This window comes from Crocuta crocuta, unplaced genomic scaffold (assembly GCF_008692635.1).
Source record: "Crocuta crocuta isolate KB4526 unplaced genomic scaffold, BGI_CrCroc_1.0 scaffold170, whole genome shotgun sequence".
Classification (NCBI taxonomy): domain Eukaryota; kingdom Metazoa; phylum Chordata; class Mammalia; order Carnivora; family Hyaenidae; genus Crocuta; species Crocuta crocuta.
Window position 1 is genome coordinate 1,954,771 of NW_027527853.1, and position 18,125 is coordinate 1,972,895.

At 49.3% G+C, this 18,125-nt stretch overlaps 1 protein-coding gene across 2 annotated transcripts; it reads right to left on the minus strand.

Moving 5' to 3' along the window:
- Positions 1-932: 932 nt before the first annotated feature.
- On the minus strand, positions 933-13,275 carry GOLGA7B (golgin A7 family member B). 2 transcript variants are annotated; one of them, XM_077778962.1, is made up of 6 exons: positions 13,164-13,275; positions 12,463-12,524; positions 5,630-5,755; positions 2,713-2,865; positions 2,526-2,627; positions 933-1,348 (listed from the first exon to the last, which is right to left on the minus strand). In XM_077778962.1, the coding sequence occupies exons 2-6, from the start codon at positions 12,499-12,501 to the stop codon at positions 1,241-1,243; spliced, it is 528 nt and encodes a 175-aa protein (XP_077635088.1). In that variant the 5' UTR covers positions 12,502-12,524; positions 13,164-13,275; the 3' UTR covers positions 933-1,240. The 2 variants fall into 2 exon arrangements, with proteins under 2 accessions (XP_077635088.1, XP_077635096.1); XM_077778970.1 differs by lacking the exon at positions 12,463-12,524.
- Positions 13,276-18,125: the final 4,850 nt, after the last annotated feature.

The following is an 18,125-nucleotide window of genomic DNA, read 5'->3' on the forward strand; positions in this document are numbered from 1 at the left end:
ACAGTAGAATCAGAAGGTGGGGAAGACTCTGCAGGCAGGGGAAAGACCAGGAAGAAGAGCCAAGCTGGCAGCCCCAGGCAAGGGGCAAGGAGCTTTAGGACATTTATTTACAAGGGGACAGGCTGGCCCCTTGCAGGGAAGCAGCCACAGACCATTACATACAAAAATAAGACAGGATGCAGAGAGGGGCAGTCATTGGCCTGGCAACCAAGGGGAACAGACAAGTGCACGGTCACATACACACACACACGCACTCACAGGTACGACCGCACGTGTACATACACTCACACAGCTGCACTCACCCATGGACATCCACATGTGCGCTCATGCGCACACCTACCCATACACATGTGCATGTATGCACACAGTGCACTCACACATATGCACTCACACACGTGCCTGCATGCACACGCACACACTCTCACATACACACAGGTTCTAATCTCAGGAAGTTGGCTCCAGTTCTGGAGGTTCAAACCTCCCAAGGCTACATGTCTCCACTAAGCGTTTCTCCAGACCCCTGGATAACCTCGCAGCGCCCCCGGCTGTGTGCCCCTCAACCAGTGCCTGATGTCCTGCAGAATCTCAGGAGATGGCTATTTCTTGGCAAGGCCAAGGTGGCCTCCAGGCTTTGAGCGGAGGAAGGGGAAGCCAGGAGCCTAGAAGAGGGGGACAGGGCAGCTCCCATCTCCCCAGACCTCGAATCTGGTGGAGGCAGGATCACAGACAGGCAGAGCCCCTGCAGTGGCACCAGAGAGAGCAGACACTGGGAGACAGCCACGGGGAGCAGGACCCTGGGGGATTCGGGGTGAGGGATCATGCGGGATAAGGGCATTCTCTCTGGGACCTGAGCACCCCCCCTCCCCCCGTCCGGGGTGTGGGGAAAGGAGCTGCAGAAGAAAAGGGCTGTCTAAACTGTGTTACCCCCACCCCCACCCCGCCCCAGCCTTTCCCTGTAAGATCTGGCTGCGTGTGACCCGCCAGGCCCCATGAGGAGAAAGTGCCAGGTCAGGAAGCAGGCCGTCCTGCCGGGGCGAGAGGCAGGAGGGGGGAAGAGGGGGCGCGGGTAGTTGGCCCGCGGGAAACACCTGGCCAGTCCCCCTTCCTCCCGCCCCCCACCCACGGGAGCAGCGGGGGCCCAGAGAATGACTCAGAAGCGGGTGCTCTGGTAGCGCAGCCGCCGCAGGTCTGAGAGGCCCTCAGTCCGGCCGTACACCTCCCTGCAGGGACTCTCGGCCAGTCACCGGGCCCCCGCCCCGCCGCCCCCGCCGCTGCTGCCGCTGCCGGAGCTGCTGCCGCTGCTGGAGCTGCCGCTGCTGCACCGGTCCTCGTAGATGGAGATCTCGATCTGTGGCCGGCGTTAAGGAGGGAGCCCCTGCCAGCTGCCGAGAAGGGGCGGAAGGACCGGCGGACGNCGGACGCGAGGCCTGGGCCGCTAGAACCCAGCCCCTCCTCGCTCTTGCACGCGCTCGGCGCGTCCGCAGCGACCGGCAGGGCGAGCACTGCGCAGGCGCACAACCCGGATCGGAAGCTTCCGTTCTAGTGGGTCTAATTACCAAACACCCAGACTGGTGGTGTTACCGCATGGGAAGTGGGAGGACCTCGGTGTCCCGAGTTCTAATCCTGACTCGCTTTCTCTCGAGCTGTGTGACTTTAGACCGGTCATTTAACTTGTTACCCATCAATGACCGCGAGTGTAAAATGGTGGCAATAATAGAATCTTGGGGTTGCTGGGGGACTGACTGAAATAACGTTTGTAAAGTGCTAAGCACAATGCCTGGCACTTAGTAAAAATGCAATAAAAAGAAGCCCCTCTTATAGAGCTTTGTAAACAGAAGATTCCGGTCTTTGTGTTTTCTTTACTTTTTCCTCTCAATTTTCCAGTAAATTTTATTTTTTAACAACTCTACTCTCAGAGTGGGATGTGTGCACACCTTGACCACACTTTTCCAGGTGGAGTGAGCAGACCTATAACCCATTCCCGGGCCAGCCGCCCATCAACACTTCATTTTTCTGATCTGTGAAAGAGGGACGCAGGACGTACACACAGGAGGACACGAGACTGTAGACATGTAAACGTGTGCAGAAGTCCGTGTGTTCCTTAAGGGGCAGTACAGCCTCACAGTTAAGTGTGGGCCGGGGCTCAAACCCTGGCTCTGACGTCCACCAGCCGGGTGACCCTGGGCCAGTGATTTAACTAAAGTGTGTTCATGGACAGAGTAATGAGAGCTACCCACCTTATAGGGGTATTATGAGAATACAAGGTTTCAAAGCAGTTAATATGATACCTGGCATGTATCGCACTGAAGAAATGCAGGCCAGTAAAAGTAAACCCTGAAATTCACAAACGGCACTGATAACTTAAAGCAGGGAGTGGGGGGGAGCTGATGACCAATGATGAGGGGAATCCCTAGGAATCCCCTGAGCAGAGGCCCCTAGGGTGGTCCCTATTTCTGGGTGTCCTCACGAGGGAACCCACTGATTGGCAGCTCTGTGCCCTTGCACAGAACAGCCAGGAAGGATACAACCCTCATCCCGCGCTCCACGGGGTCAGTGAGCAGGAGACCTCGAGGGGCAAAGATCTTCTCGTTCTGCTCCTGGATGTAGCGGGAGATCTTCTTGAGAACCTGCAAGGAGAGGAGCCAGGTGAGGATGAGGGTGCAGCAGGGGAGCCCTGGCGGACGGGGTGCAGGGCGGTTGTGGGGGAGCCACCTTCTCGTAGTGGGTCTCCATGCAGAGGAAGATGAAGTAAGCCGTGGCACAGGCCAGGCAGCCTTCAAGGTAGGAGCTGCCCCCGATCTTCTCGGCCTCTGCGTAGAAGCTGTTGAGCGTCTTCACGGTCTCCTCAAAGAGCTGCCGCTCAATCTGGAGGGAGAAAGAGACAGGGAACCAGGTTGAGGTTGGCCTCCCTGGACTGGACAGTCACAGGTAGAAGGGCGGGCAGCAGTGGTGAGACCACACTGATGGGGGGAGTGACACACAGGTAAGACCAGAGAAGCTGCAGATGCCCATGAAACACTGGACTGGGAGTCAGGAGACCTGGGATCCTGTCCAGACTTGACCATCGACCAGCTATGTGGCCTTCAGCTAATGACTTAACTACTCTAGCCTCAGTTTCCACATCTATAAAATGGGACTAAGAGTGACTACTTTGGCCTCCCATGGAAGCAGGAAACTCCCACAATATCACAAATGTGAAGATTTTCTGAAAGCAGAGGATCAGGCAGGAATTCTGGTGACTTCGTCACCCCCCATTCAATAGCTGCAAAAGCGCCCAGGACCTAACTGGTAGGGGCTCCCCACATTTGGATGGGACTCCAACTGCATGAGACTTATTACATGAGATCACAGGAGTATCTTCTCTCAGACAAAGAGGTCACCAAGAACACAACAGCCTCATGGGTGTGCACAATTGGGAAGTTGTCCTGCCTGCATCCATAAGCATAATAGCTAATATTTATGACGCATTTTGTATGCTTTCTATTTTTAAAAGCACTTTCAGGTACCAAGGTAACATTGTGTGTCAACTATACTTCAATTTAAAAACAAATAATAAGATTTTTATCAATTTATCTGGCAAAGATTAAGTTATGTGATTGCGGGGCACCTGAGTAGCTCAGTCGGTTAAGCATCTGACTTCGGCTCAGGTCATGATCTCCCAGTTTGTCAGTTCGAGCCCCATGTCCGACTCTGTGCTGACAGCTCAGAGCCTGGAGCCTGCTTCGGATTCTGTGTCTCCTTCTCTCTCTATGCCCCTCCCGCACTCGTGCTCTCTCTCTCTCTCTCTCTCTCTCTCTCTCTCTGTCTGTCTCAAAAAATAAACATTTAAAAAATTTTAATTATGGAATTGCTTCATCTGAAAAAAAGCCTTGCAGAGTCTAATATTTTTTTAAATTAATCAAAAATGAATAAATAACGCACTTTTCTACATTTTTTCACTTTTAGTAGCTCAAAGCTCAGCTCTGTGGTCCAGGCCACCATCATCTCTGCCCTCTCAACTGGTCTCTGTGCCCCCAGCCCTGCCAAGGGAGACTGCTAAAGTCAGATCATGTCACAGCTCTGATGAAAGGCTTCCAAAGCCTTCTCATCTCTCTCCAAGTAAAATCCAAGAAGTTCTTACAACGTCTGCTAGGCCCTACAGGGCCTGGGCCTGCATCCCCTGAGCCCGCTTCCTGCTCTCCTGCCCACTCAGTCCCCAAGCAGCCACACTGACCGCCCTGCTGCTTCCTGAAAATGCACAAGTCTTTGTGCCTGTGTCCTCGGATGTAACACTCCTCCCCCAGACACCCCCACCCCAGGCTCATCCCTACAGGCCTAAGGGCTCACCTTATCTCACAGACACCCTCCCCCCCACCATTCACCTCTCCCTGCTCCTCCAGCCCTGTGAGCACCCCCCCACACACACTTATTTTTCTAGTATTGAGGCCCCCTGGAGCTGCTCTACATATTTACTTGCTATTTTATTCTTCATGCCCCCCAATTGAAAATGAATTCCATGACTTCACTTCTTTGTCCCCAGTGCCTGACATGGAGTAGTTGCTCAGAAAATACTTGCTGCATGCTAAGTGAACTTGTCCAAGGTTACACAGCTCTCACCTGAGTCTGCACTCTTCAATAACCCTACACTAGATTGGGAGGTCATGCTCCAAATTCAGCAGGTATCAAAGTGTCTATAGGCCCATGTTTGACATTCCTCAGAACACCTGCTTCCCTACTCAGCACTACAGGACCAGAACTGTCCATCACACAGGTTAGGGATCTTCCATGCCCATCTAGGACAAAAGGTCTCCCTTAGAACAGTCAGAAGCTTTGGGGTTCCCAGCCACTGTCCTTACACAGATCTGGAGTGGATGCATAAGAAAACATTATGCTCCACCCCAAGCGTCACCCTGTCCCAAAGGACAGGTGTGTCCTTTGATGAATCGAGGAGACCCCATGGCACCCTAAAAGCTGGTTAGGGATCAGATTAGCAAAAGGCAGCCCTGTCCCACCTTCCCAAACCCACTGAGATAGGCCTGGGCTGCTGAATGAAAGAGTTGGGGTCTGCCCACCACTCTCTAAAGGGCAGACTCTCTAGCTCCAGGCTAGTTCTACAGCAGCCCAGGGTGAGGGCCATACACACCCCTGAACCAGGAGCAAAACTGGGCAGAAGGAGCTGCCTTGCGAGGGGCTGGTGGTCCATGAGACACCAGGCAGCTGAGTCTGGAGGGAGGGGCTGTGTGCAGAGCCCTTGGTCGATGACCTGGGCATCAGGATTTTTTAAAGTTGCCCAGGAAATTACAATGTGCAGCTGGGGCTGAGAACGGCTACCAAGAAGAGATTCCTGAAACTGACACCATCAACCGGACTAAGGGGTCTGCTCTCTTTCATAAGCTCTCCAGGTGACTCTTGTGCTGCTGACATTCAAGGGCCTCTGAACCAGGAAATCTCTGAGGCCTTTTCAGCTCAAACTTTCAACGAGGCAACAGCAAGACAATGGTAGGGGCATTTTTTAATTCTTCCACGTGAAGTGACTGAACAAGTTATATGTCACATATTACTTTTATCCTGGGGGGGGGAAATACATTGGAATAATTCCCTGAGTTCCATCATGGCCTATGTTCCAAGTTTAGAAAAAAGACATCTTTACCCGGCTGTCCAGCTCTGGGGGGAATTTGGTCTGGAACTGACAGATTGTCCCATCGCTGTAGTCTCTCTGGATAAAGACCTTGGTGGCCAGTGAGGCACTTCGCCGCAGCTCCTGCAGATTATGGACCTGAGGGGGCATACAAGAGACTTACACTCAGGGTGACCATCCATCTAGGTCTGTCCAAAACTGACGGGGTTTCCAGGATGTGGTTCTCACAACACTAAACCAACAAAGTTCCCAGGAAACCTGAACGTTAGCCCCCGCTACAAGTGCTCCAGGGAAGTCATGGGGAAGAATAAGTGTGGAGTTACAGGAGAAGACACCTCAAGCTATCCCAGAAAGATCTAGAAAAACCCTGAAGTAGGACAAAAGCTGAGCCAAAAGGGGATGATGGTTCTGGAACCATTAACAGAGCCAGAAGCAAATGTTAACATGAGGAAAAGGATTCCCGGTAGCTGGCCCAGATCCTTCTCTCTCTTTCCCCCTCTCCCTCCCTCCTCCTCCCTTCTCCCTCTCCCTCTACTTCCCTTCCCCTTCCTCCTCTCTCTCCCTCTCCCTCCCTTTTCCTCCCCTCCCTTCTCATCCCCTCTGTTTCCCTCCTTCTCACTTCTTCCTCCTCCTCACTCTCCCTCCTCCCCCCCTGCCCCCCCTTGCACACACAGAGCCTTTCACAGTTTTGTTCACTCACCAAGTAGCAAATATTCACAACCCATCAGGCCTCATGCTCGGGGAGCCCAACTCTGAACAATACTGAGGTCTCAGGCCCCAGATGTGAGGCTTACAGCAGGGTTGGGAAGGGGAGTAGGACAGAAGAGGACCTGATAGCCCCCCAGCTGGGAGGGAGATTCAGGCTGAGGTCAAGTTACGGCCTGGGTCCGAGAGCACCTGGGATATTTTTCCCATCTAGCACATCTCACCACGGGAAAGAAAGGACCCCCAAATGCCCAGAGAAAATCATGGATAAGGTAGGCTGAACACAGAAATTAAAGAAACACCTTGCTCTGGTAGGAAGAAGTGGGGCAACTCTGTTCCTTGCCCACACCCGCAGACTTGACAGTGAAACAGACTCTAGCATTTGAGGGGACTGGGCTCAATTAATAGAAGAACAGGGCCTCTTTCTTCCACTTCCAGCCTTAGTCACCCACATTTGAAACAATCATCCCACTGGGTAAAATATGCCAAACACTGGAACCATGCGGAGACCAAGCCCCAAGGGCAGAGTGAACACACAGCCAGTTCATCCTGTGTAATTAAGGTGAATCTATTCAGTCATTCAGCTTTCATTTATTGAGTCCCTACTACTGCCAAGCTCTGGGGATGCTGAGCAAAGACAGTCTGTGAGCTCCAGGGAGGAAGACAAGTAAATATATAATAAATTCGCCTGTGATAAATGCTTCAGAGAAGTAACATCTTACCCAGAAACGCTTACTCAGAAAAGACTTCCTGAGGTCTGTATTGAGTCATAAAGAAGGCCAGGAGTTGCCAGTGGTAGGGAGCAGGCAGTGGGCGGGGAGAGGGATATAAAGGCAACCCAGGCAGAGGGAGGATGCTTGTGCAAAGGAACAAAGATGGCAGAGAACACAAGATACTCCAGTTGACTGCAGGCAGATTTCAGCAAGACGGGAGTTGGTTTGTGGATTAGGCAAGAACAGGGGGGAATGGTGTGTATAGAGGACGGTGTGATCACAAAGAGCTGGAGGGGGCCTCTACTAGAGGGGACGGTATAGGACAGAAGACAAACTTGCTTAAAAGCTTGGGGAAAGAATAAGTAATGAGAGAAAGGTAGGAGAGATAACTGGTAGGTAGATCAAGTTTCCGAAAAGTCTCTGAGAATCAGAGAACACTCAGGGGACCTTCCTAAATCCAGGCAAAACTTGCTCTGTGTAAGAGATGTGATCCCAGAGTGCTGGGGCTCCACTGAAGAATGTATAGATGTTCCTCTTGTCTTTACAGTCCTTGATTCTTCTAATCAAGGTTTTAATTGAGAAAATCCCCTTGACATTCACTAGGATCATATGATAACTCTGAAAAATAAAGAAGGCTTTAATGATGTAAGTATGTTATTTGTTACTGTGTCTGCTCTATCTGGTTAGGATCTCATACTTTTATATTTTCCAAAGAAAAGGAAGGGGCTGTGGCCTTCCTCTACCCTTCTAAAACCAACTGACATGAGCCAGTGGATGTTGAGGATGGATTCTTCTAGCCGCAGAAGGATCATTCAGGCAGCTCTGTGAGGGATGCTTGGGAATTGGGCATGACTGGGGTAAAAGGCCAGTTGAAGGAATGAACTATGTTTATAGTGTCCAGGGGAACATAAAAGCAGGTCTACACCAAGAAAAGCGATGGTGAAAATGGGGAAAAAACAGTGATTCAGCCATTCTGTTATGGATTGAGCCTCTTCCCCTCTGACAGCCTCTTTGTCTATGTCCGAGGGCATACATGCACTGTATGCTACCATGAAGGTATGTGTTTCTAATGACTGTCTCCAGTGACCACTTCTTCTTCCTGCTAGGCATACAGTTAGATTAATTCCCCACCCCGCCTTGCAATTAGATGTGGCCATATGACTGAATGGAATATAGTGGAACTGATGAATTCATGTATAGGCTTAGCTCACAAAGACCAGTCACTCTTCTGTTACCTTTCCTCTTCCACAGAAACCAAGAAGGCCATATGTTGAAGATGATGGAACCACAAACTGGAAAGAGCCTGGGCCCCTGAATCAGCCTGCAGGAGATCTAGCTGCTGATCAGGATCACTTGTCTGGGACTTTACTGAAGAGTAATGAAACTTCTAGTTGATTATTCTATTAAAATTTTAGGGTGCTACCTTGCATAGTATGGCCTCATCTCCTCTTGGCTTTGATCTGTGAGTTCTCAAGTAGCCAGAGTAGGAGAGCTCAGCACCCTTTCCAACCCCAAAAATCCTGAGCCTTAGAACACAGCCTCTGAGTGACCAGGGATCTGCTTCCCTCCCTGTAGAGTATCTGTGGAGTCTTGAGGAATTGCTAGAAGGTGGTATCAGACTCATGGTATACTCCAGAGCTTTCATCCCCCAGATCTATGTCAACACTCATCTGTCATTGGCAAAGAGTAGGATTTAAGGCAAGGCAGCATCTCCTGGCCCTCCCCACCCACAGTGGCCCAGTTGTGGAGTACCCAAAGGCCCAAATGGAAAGAAGGCCCTCTGACCTTGGAGCAGGATACCTTGGTGCTAGTCCAGGCCACATGACCCTGGGCTTCCATTTCATCAACTAGAAACTGAGAAGCTGGAACAATATAATCACTTAAAGCCCCCTCTAGCCCTGACATTCAAGAGACTTTGTCAGGGATTATGAATGTTTATAGGGACTAAGCATGTAAGTGGGCTGGGTGAGGGCTTTGGCGAATCAGAGAACCATGCACTATGTCAAGAAAGCAGCTGATCACCTCCATGTGAGAATGTGAGCCCAGGATGCCACACTTTGACATCTTAAGAGAAACCATAAATCCAGATTTCCTTAATATCAAATATCTTGATTTCTTATGTTTCCAATAAATGTTTACATTTGTAAGCACTAAGCAGACCAAATAAGGCACAACTGTGAACGAGATCCACTCCTAGAACTGCCAGTTTAGGACCTCTCAATAAGGAATCCCATCATAGGGGCCCTCGGCCCAGAGCTAGAGCCAGGCTCCAGGCACTTGCCAGCTACTTAGCTTTCAGGAAGCGAGCAGAGGTTTTCAAGAGAGATCCATGGTGCTCAAAATCCCCATAAGAGGATCCCAGGATATGCCTGCACCTCTATGAGACCATAGGTTCTGTGTCTCCCCTGAGCAGCTCCTCCGGAGTTTCTTAACTGACCCTGACACCTGGGCTTCTCATCTACTTCTTACTTTCCTCAGCTCTGCCCTCTCCCTCACCACCATCCCCAGGCCTGCTGGCAGCTGGGTAAGGACAGGACCAAGAGGCATTTCATGAGGAAGAAAGAGAAAGTCAGTGGTGATATCTGCTGGCACCAATTTTTGAACTGCAGTATGACAGGGATAGGGAGGCAGCCTGAAGAGTAGGCCATACACCTGACAGAGGTGGGGAGGAGCAAGCAAGCACTCCCAGTCCCAATCTGCCCAACACAAACAGGAGGCCCCATCTGGCCGACATCTCCATCCTCATTAAAAACTAGCTAATTCCAGAGGATGCATTTGAGGCTCAACTCAAGAATCGCAGGAGATTCAGGGGCGCCTGGATGGCTTAGTCGGTTAAGCGTCCGATTTTTGCTTAGGTCATGATCTCGCGGTTCATGTGTTCGAGCCCCGCGTCGGGCTCTGTGCTGACTGCCAGCTCAGAGCCTGGAGCCTGTTTCGGAGTCTGTGACTCCCTCTCTCTCTGACCCTCCCCTGCTCACGCTGTCTCTCTCTCTCTGCTAGAAATAAATAAAACATTAAAAAAGAAAAAAAAATCGCAGGAGATTCAGCTCCTGAACCAACACCATGATCCCTGGCTGGAGTGTGGAGGAAGAGTGAGGATCATGAGTCACAGGCAGCCGAGTCAGGCCTCAGGATGGAAACCCAGGCACAGGGCCTCCCTTCTCCTCAGCCTACACAAGGGCCCAAGCCCAACCCACTGTCTGCTGGTTGTTAATTCCAGGCCTCAGAGATCAAACCTCCAAATGCCTTGCTTGGGTAACACTACTTGGGTGCACTTAAAATCTCTTAGGGGCCAAACTCCACCACTTAAAGAAGTCCCTCCCAGCCAGGCATTTCCCAGATGTCCTTGGCCATCTGGACTGTTTCCCAGGGCAGACCCTGCTCCCAGTGACACACATTCGCAGAGGTTTGTCGCTCAGGAAATGGGCTCATTACAGTTTTCCAAATGAGGTCAGTGTATCACTCAGGAGGCTTCATCCCTCCTCTGAGTTCTTCACACACACACCCCTCCCTAAATGCTAACTCCTAAACAGAAATTAGGAAGCAGAAAAGATCCAGTTTCCATGCCTTCTATCCAGGGATCCAGGGACATCCATTCTTTCTGTTTCTCCCTCTCTCCCTCTCATCTATCTCTCCCTCCTCCTCTGTCTTCCTGTCCCCCCCTTCTCCCTCCCCCTTCTCTTTCTCCCTCACTCTCCTTCTCTTGCTCTCCTCTTCACCTCTCAAAATACCTTCTGCTGGCACTGTGGACTTACCATTCAGAATCCAAAGAGAATGGCCAAGAAGTATGGCATGAGGTTTTCCTTCTCCCAACAGGTTTTCCCTGGTAATCTTAACTCAGTCCTAACAGTAAAAACAGCCTGGGGAGAATGACTCACTCCACAGCCCAGATAATGTGCACATTCTGTGCCTTGGCAGAGCTAAGGCTTCCTCCCTCAGTACAGCCAGCAGGGTCCACCCAAGGCCAAATTGGGAATTGGGTAATGTTTGTCCTCTGCTCTCCACCCTTCTGGTCATTCTTCTATTCCTCTGCCCTCAAGCTGACCCAGCCAGGCTGAACAGGGGGCCTGAGTCCTTCCTGAACTCTTCTGCATCCCTTCCTCCATCACAGCCTCATGTCACCGCCCCTAGTGCCCACCTCTCTGTTGAGCAACACTGTTGGCTAATTGGATACACCTGGCTGCAGCAGGGGGGGAAAAAAAAAACTGATGAGGGAGGCAGAAAACTCAATCTCCAGTCCTTGCCCTGCCTCTTTTGAACCATAGTTTCTTGAATAAGTCTTGCATTCCAGTTGCATTATCTGTAAAATGGGATAATGAAGCTACTTCACAGAGATCAGGCAAGCTCCTGAGCCTTGGTTGGCTCATCTGTTAATTGCGGATAATAACACCATCCTTGCCCACTTCACAGGGTTGCTCTAAAGCTCAAAGGAGATCATACGTGTGATAGTGCTTTGTACACAGGAAAGTGCTATATGCACAGAGGCATTATAAGCAGAGCCTCTCCCAGGGGAGAGTCACACATACCTAACAGCAGCCTCCTAGAAACACTGCCTCAACCTAGAGATGTGAGTCTGCTGGTTGGAATTTCTGGACCATAACAAACCTGAAGTGGAGATGTGATGGGACAGATGGGCCTCCTGGAATCTGTCCAATCATATCACAGGTGTGGTGCCTTCTCTGCCCACTCCCCTGGCCCAGTTATGCCAAGTTGTCTTTTGCTGCCTAATACCGGCAGGCTTTGCTGCAGCCTGGCAGCCTTATCTGGAAGGTGACCAGATCCTTGGCCATTTCTCTTTTGTTCTCAGTAACTTTGGCACTTTCTGAGCTTTCTGGTTGCTTATTTATTTTGCATTCCTCCACCTGTAAAACCAAGTTCCATGGGTCAGCTTAGGGCTTGCCCCCTCACAAGAGCCCTGAAAGGTGAGCTCTCCTAACTAGCCTTGTGCCATGTCACAAAGCCAAGCAGTACCAGGCAACTGCACCTTGCTCTGTGGTGGCCACAACAGCAGAACTGCAATGGTAACACTTGGTATTGATGTCACCCTACTCAGCAGGATGCCCAGATGCAATGCAGAGGGTCATTCAAAAGCCTGTGCTGTTGCCCCTGGCTTGTGTTCCAGCTGGATGAGAAATTTTGTGTTGACTACAAAATAAGTCAACATCAGAACTGGGGAGACCCTGGTGTCCTAGGTTCCACTCCAAAAATCCAAAGGAAGAAACTTTTCAGCTCTGCTGCTAACACGCTGTGTATCACGTAGGTCCTCCCTTTCTCCATGTGTTAACTTTACCAGTTATAAAGTGGGAACATAAAGAGCTCCATTTCCCACAAGAGGAAATTCCTGACCTCTTAACCACTGCACCAAGATTCTGCCCTCGGCCAACGGGTCCCTCAGTTCAGCTTTCAAGTTCCTTTAAGGTGACACACCTTTAAGCACACCCTGAAGAAGAAGACAGCTCCTCCCATCAGACACAGGAAATGTAGACACCCTGGTACAAGAAACTTGAATGATATATATATATAAAAGCAAGAAAGCATAATATGCAAAAGTGGAGACTGGTGCAGGTAGCTCATTAAAACCAACTCTTTGAGGTTTTGGCCTGAGGATTCTTTGTCCCTTCACTCCCCCTCGAAGGATATGTGAATGTGGAGGTAGGTCTGTCATCTCTTAACCAGGCTTTTGGGTTTAAAAGCTCGATGGCTTCACTGCATAGCAACAGCAACCACCAGCCTTCCCTCCCCTAAAATAGGGGCAAGCTCACCTCCAAACCTCTCGGGAAGTAGTTTTAGGACTAGCAGTTCCAGGGTAAGGGGAAACCCTAGCTGGGGCCCAGGAGCAAACCTGGTGCTAGTGCCAACAAGTGGCCTGGGCAGCCTCGGGGACTCAGATGGGTAAGATCGCCAGGGGTGAGATGAGTTCCCAGGAGAAGCCCCTCTTCCACCCTGCCGCTATGCCCCCCCTCCTCCCCACAGGGCTCGATTCAGGGAAACCACCCCATCCTACCCTACCCTACCCCACCCCACCCCACCTCACCCCCCTTCTTCCTTTCCCGCCCAGTCCGCCCCTAGCGGGGATGTGTTCCCGCACCAGTCAGCCACTGCCTGCGGGCTGGGCAGTCGTCCCCTACCTCAGTGGCCATGTTCCAGGGGCGCTGACCGCTCCGAGCCTGCTGTGAGGCTGGTGAAAGGGGGCTGTCCGCGGTGCTGACTCGGGGAGCAGGTGGGCTGGCCGCGGCGAGATGGGNCTCTCCTGCCAGCCCTTCCCCCTAGTAAGAGCGCCAGGAGCTCTGCGCTCGCTACCACCGCCTCCTGAGACTTCCAGACCCGGAGAAGAGACAGGCAGGACGGTTCTGGGGCAAGACACTCCAGCTTGCGGAGGCTGACAGTCCTCCACGCGTTCGCAGGCCCCCAGGTGCAGCCTCTTTACCTTTTCAACACCCATCCCCCAACCCCTCCTCCACCGTGGCCCCGGGCCTCCTCTACCGTATTTTTTCTGTTTTCCTCCCCGTTTCTTCTCTGTGCCCCCCTTCCCAGACTTGCATGGACATTCCCTCCTCTCCTCGTCTCTTCTTTTCACTGCTTTGAACACTATTAGATAGAGGAGAATGGTGCTGACCGCAGAGAATCATTTCCTTTCTTTAAATACGTGCCTGCATTTCATCCCCAAAGAAATTCTGGGATCCCTTCTTTCCGGGAGCTCCAGGACTGAAGCCAGTCAGTCTCTCCACTGCTCTTCCTGACCCTGGCCTTCGCTCTCTCTCTCCCCTGAAATCCCAGCGTTTACATATACACCACCACCACTCAACAAACACAAGCAGATAGTGCCAAACTGGTTTACCCAGGATGTCAGGACCGGCCCTGGTGCTGCCTTCACAATTTTGACATCAAAGCTTCCAGCGAAATGACCTACCTATTTGCTTAATAAACAGAAAGGAAACACCAACACAAGTGCCTTTTTACAAATGCATAACACCCCTCTGTCTTTTGGGGAAGCAGAGTCTGCTCCTCTGCAGCTCACTGCTGCCTGAGGGGCAACAGCAGCCAAGAGACCTGGATTCTGGCTCAGGCTCCTCCAGCTCTATGAACCTGGTCAAAAGCTGCACCTCTCAGTTTCTTTCTGTAAAATGAGGGCTGGACTTCCCGAGACCATTTCTAGGGTCCTTTCTTTTCTTTCCTTCAACCTTTTATTTCAAAATTTTCAAACACAGAGAAAGGTTGAAAGAATAGTACAATAAACATACTCTCCACCTAGCTTCAACATTTGTTAACATTTTCCATATTTTCTTGATAGCTATGGAAATATAGATATTTGTTTGGCTAGACTATTAGAAAGTGACAGATATTACGAAGCTTTCCCCTTCAGTTCTTCACTGTGCCTCTCCTAAGAATAAGGGCATTCTACCTAACCATACCTAACCACAATAATATCATCACACTTTTAAAGATTTCATATCATCTAATATTCTAGGATAGTTTGCTGCAGCTAAAACACATCACTAGCAATGGCCTCTCAACTTCCCTTCAGAACATTTCATTTTTAATAACTAACATTTATTGAGTGTTTACTATGTGCCACACCATATGCTACATACTTTACAAGTACTGCCTTATGTAATTCTCACTATTACTCTTTAAATTAAATGCTATTATTACCCTTTTATTATTCCTGTTTTACAAACAAGAAAACTGAGAAAATTGCCCAAGGTCATGTGGCTTGTGAGAAATGGAGGCAGGATTCAAAAATAAGCAGTCAACTTCCAGTGTTTATGTGGTTGATAATCCTGACTGTGCTCCCTCCCTTCAGCATCTTGTAAACCTTAAACTAGCAGATCAGCAACCATACCTCTAACTGCCTATTTCACAGATGAACAAACTGAGTCCCAGAGGATAAATGACATGCCAAAGAAGTTAAAGGCAGATGTTTCATCCCACCTTAGAGTTTTGGCCAATGATTTGGCATCAAGGAACAAACTGACAATATCTATGAATCCCATGGTGGTCACTAGTACCAAATACTTACATAATTTGATGATCTCCATGGACACCTCTCCCAGTTCCTCACACTTGATTTTGATCATATTCGTTAAACAACCATCTGGAAACCACCTCTTTGCCTGATGACAAGAGACCTAGATGAGTCCATTTAACAAATCTATTCATTCAGTGTATATTCGTTGAACATTTACTATGTATCAGACACTATTTTCAGAGCTTGGGCTACAGCAATGACTACATGCACAGTGACTCTGTTCTTATTGAATTTACATATTAATGAGGATAACAATCAGTGGCAGGTAAACAAATCAGTGTAAAATATGTTGAGTTGTCATCATTGCTAGGAAGAAAAGTAAAGCACGGTAAAGAGAGGTGACAGAGGAGAGTTACTTTAAAGGATAGTGAGGGAACTTTTTTTGAGAAGGTGAAATTTGGGCAGAGGCCTGAGGGAACTGAAAGAACTTAATGTGCAGATACCTAAAGAAAGAGTGACTAGCTTAGAGGACAGTACAAGGGCAAGTGTCAGGAGTAGGCATAGCATGTTCAAAGAAGAGCAAGGAAACCAGGGTAGCTAGACTGGAGTGGGCAAGGGGAAGAGAGATGGGATCTGAGATCAGAGAAGTAGCAGGAGCCAGGTCTTAAAGGACTCATAGACCTTGATAAGGACTTGGGATTCTATTCGGAAAGTGGGATCAAAAGCCTTAAAAAGTTTAAGGTAGAGGCATGGCATTATCTAATTGTAGTTTTTTAAAGATGACTCTGGATGCTAGGGCTGGACTGGGATGGGGAGCAAAGGGGGAAGAAGGCAAGGATAGAAGCAGTGATACCAGTTAGGAGGCTGTAAGAGTAGTCTAGGCTAGAGGCACCTGGATGGCTTAGTCGGTTAAGCATCCGACTTTCGCTTAGGTCATGATCTCGCAGTTCATGGGTTCGAGCCCCGCGTCGGGCTCTGTGCTGACTGCAAGCTCAGAGCCTGGAGCCTGTTTCAGAGTCTGTCACTCCCTCTCTCTCTGACCCTCCCCTGCTCATGCTGTCTCTCTCTCTTAGAAATAAATTTTAAAAAAAAAAACATTAAAAAAAAAAAAAAGAGTAGTCTAGGCTAGATATGGTGGTGGCTTAGATTAGGGTAGTAGCAGTGGAGGTGGTAAGAAGTGGCCAGACCCTAGATATAATTCGAAGTTAGTGCTGGCAGGATCTGTTGATAAACCGGGGGTGTGGTATGAAAGTGAGTCAAAGATGATTCCAAGTTTCAGGGTGCCTGGATGGCTCAGTCAGTTAAGCATCCGACTTCAGCTCAGGTCATGATCTCATGGTTCATGGGTTCGAGCCCTGCATCTGGCAGAGCCTGGAGCCTGTTTCAGATTCTGTATCTCCCTCTCTCTCTGACCCTCCCCTGCTCTCTCTCTCTCTCTTTCTTTCTCAGAAATAAATAAAACATTAAAAAATTTTTTTAAAAAAGATGATTCCAAGTTTCCCTCACTGGAGGAAAGCAGTTGCCATTTACTGAGAAGGAAAGCCTAAGGAAAGAGTAGGACTGAAAGGATGGAGAACAGTTTGGTTTAGTTGATTTAGGTTTGAAATTTGATGTGCATATTATACATCTCAATGGAGTGGGCATTTGAGGTTCAAGAGAGAGGTAGAGGGTTGGAGAGCCACCAGTATGCGAACAGTATTAGAAACCATGGGACCAGAGGAGATCATCTAAGGAGTGGATATAGCTAGAAAAATTGTCCAAGAACTGTTCCCGGGCACTTTATTACTTACCGACTGAGAAGATGGAAGTTGACTGAGAAAAGTAACCAGTGAAGTAGGAGGAGACCCAAGAGAGAGTGGTGTCCTGGAGCCAAGCAAGAAACCTGGTAACAGAGCCCTGCCAGCTGTGCCGAGAGCTGCTCAAATGTAGAATAAGATGAGGACTAAGAAATGACCATTGGATTTGACAGCTAGGAGGTCACTGAGGAGCTTGACAAAAGCTGTTTCAGTGGAGAACAGGGATGAGATCCTGAGTGAAGTGGGTTTGAGAGTTTGAATGGAGAAGAAGGAGAGCTACTGAGAATGTAGACAAGTCTTGAGAGGCATTTTGCTATAAAAGGGAGTGAAACGCAAAACAGTGGCCTAAAGAAGAAGTGGGAGCAAGGGAGGTTCTTTTAAGATGGGAGTACATTGGAGCTTGCTTGTTTGCCAGTAGAAATAATCTAGTAGAGAGGGAACCACTGATGGCTCAGAAAGAAGAGGGTTACTTACAGAAGCAAGCCCTTAAGAGGTCAGCAAAGAATAGGACCCAGGGCACATGCGGAGGGGATGGCTTTAGAGAGGGGCACAGACAATTTTCCACCGCAAATAAAATGGAAGAAGCAAAGTAAATGGCCACAGATGTGAGTAGGTTAGGAGGTGTTGTTGTATAAGCAAAGCAAAGACCTGAGCTCTATTTCCTACTCCCTTTCAACTAGCCAGAGGCTTCCTACACCATGACCTTTCTCGACAAGTCCATTCAACCATCACATATGGAAAGCTTGCTATGTGTTGAACATGGTGCTGGCACTTTTCTTGTGTGGCCCAAAGAGAGTTCTCCTTCCCACTGAAATTACAGGCCTAGGACACTATGGAGAACCTTGAGCTAGTCCACGCAAGGATGAGTGATCCCTTTTAATATCCAGCTCCCCCAACTAGAAAGAGATTTTTAACAGCTTCAGCCTTTTATTACTACACTGCCTCCACAGTTGCTACACAAATCTTGACAGACCTCAAGACTTAGAGGTATCAAAGTGGAAGCCAGGAAGGGAGATCCACAGTTGGAATGGGGAGTTTCATACCAGGCTGACTCAGAGCCAATGGGCTGCTTGCTACGAGATGGGATGTTCCCACACTCCAGTCATTTGGATTTTAACTCTTGAAGCAGAAGAAGACATTTAGATTTAATCTGACTAATCATTAGTATCCAGCTGCCTTGGGATAAACCAGTCCTATGCAGGAGCTGAGCTCTTTGATGTTTTGGCATAAATTAATGAACTTGCCCACAAAATAACATCAAAGAAGACCTACTGACTAATTCATTGTTATCATCCTCCAATATGTGGCTATATTGGAAAGTCTCC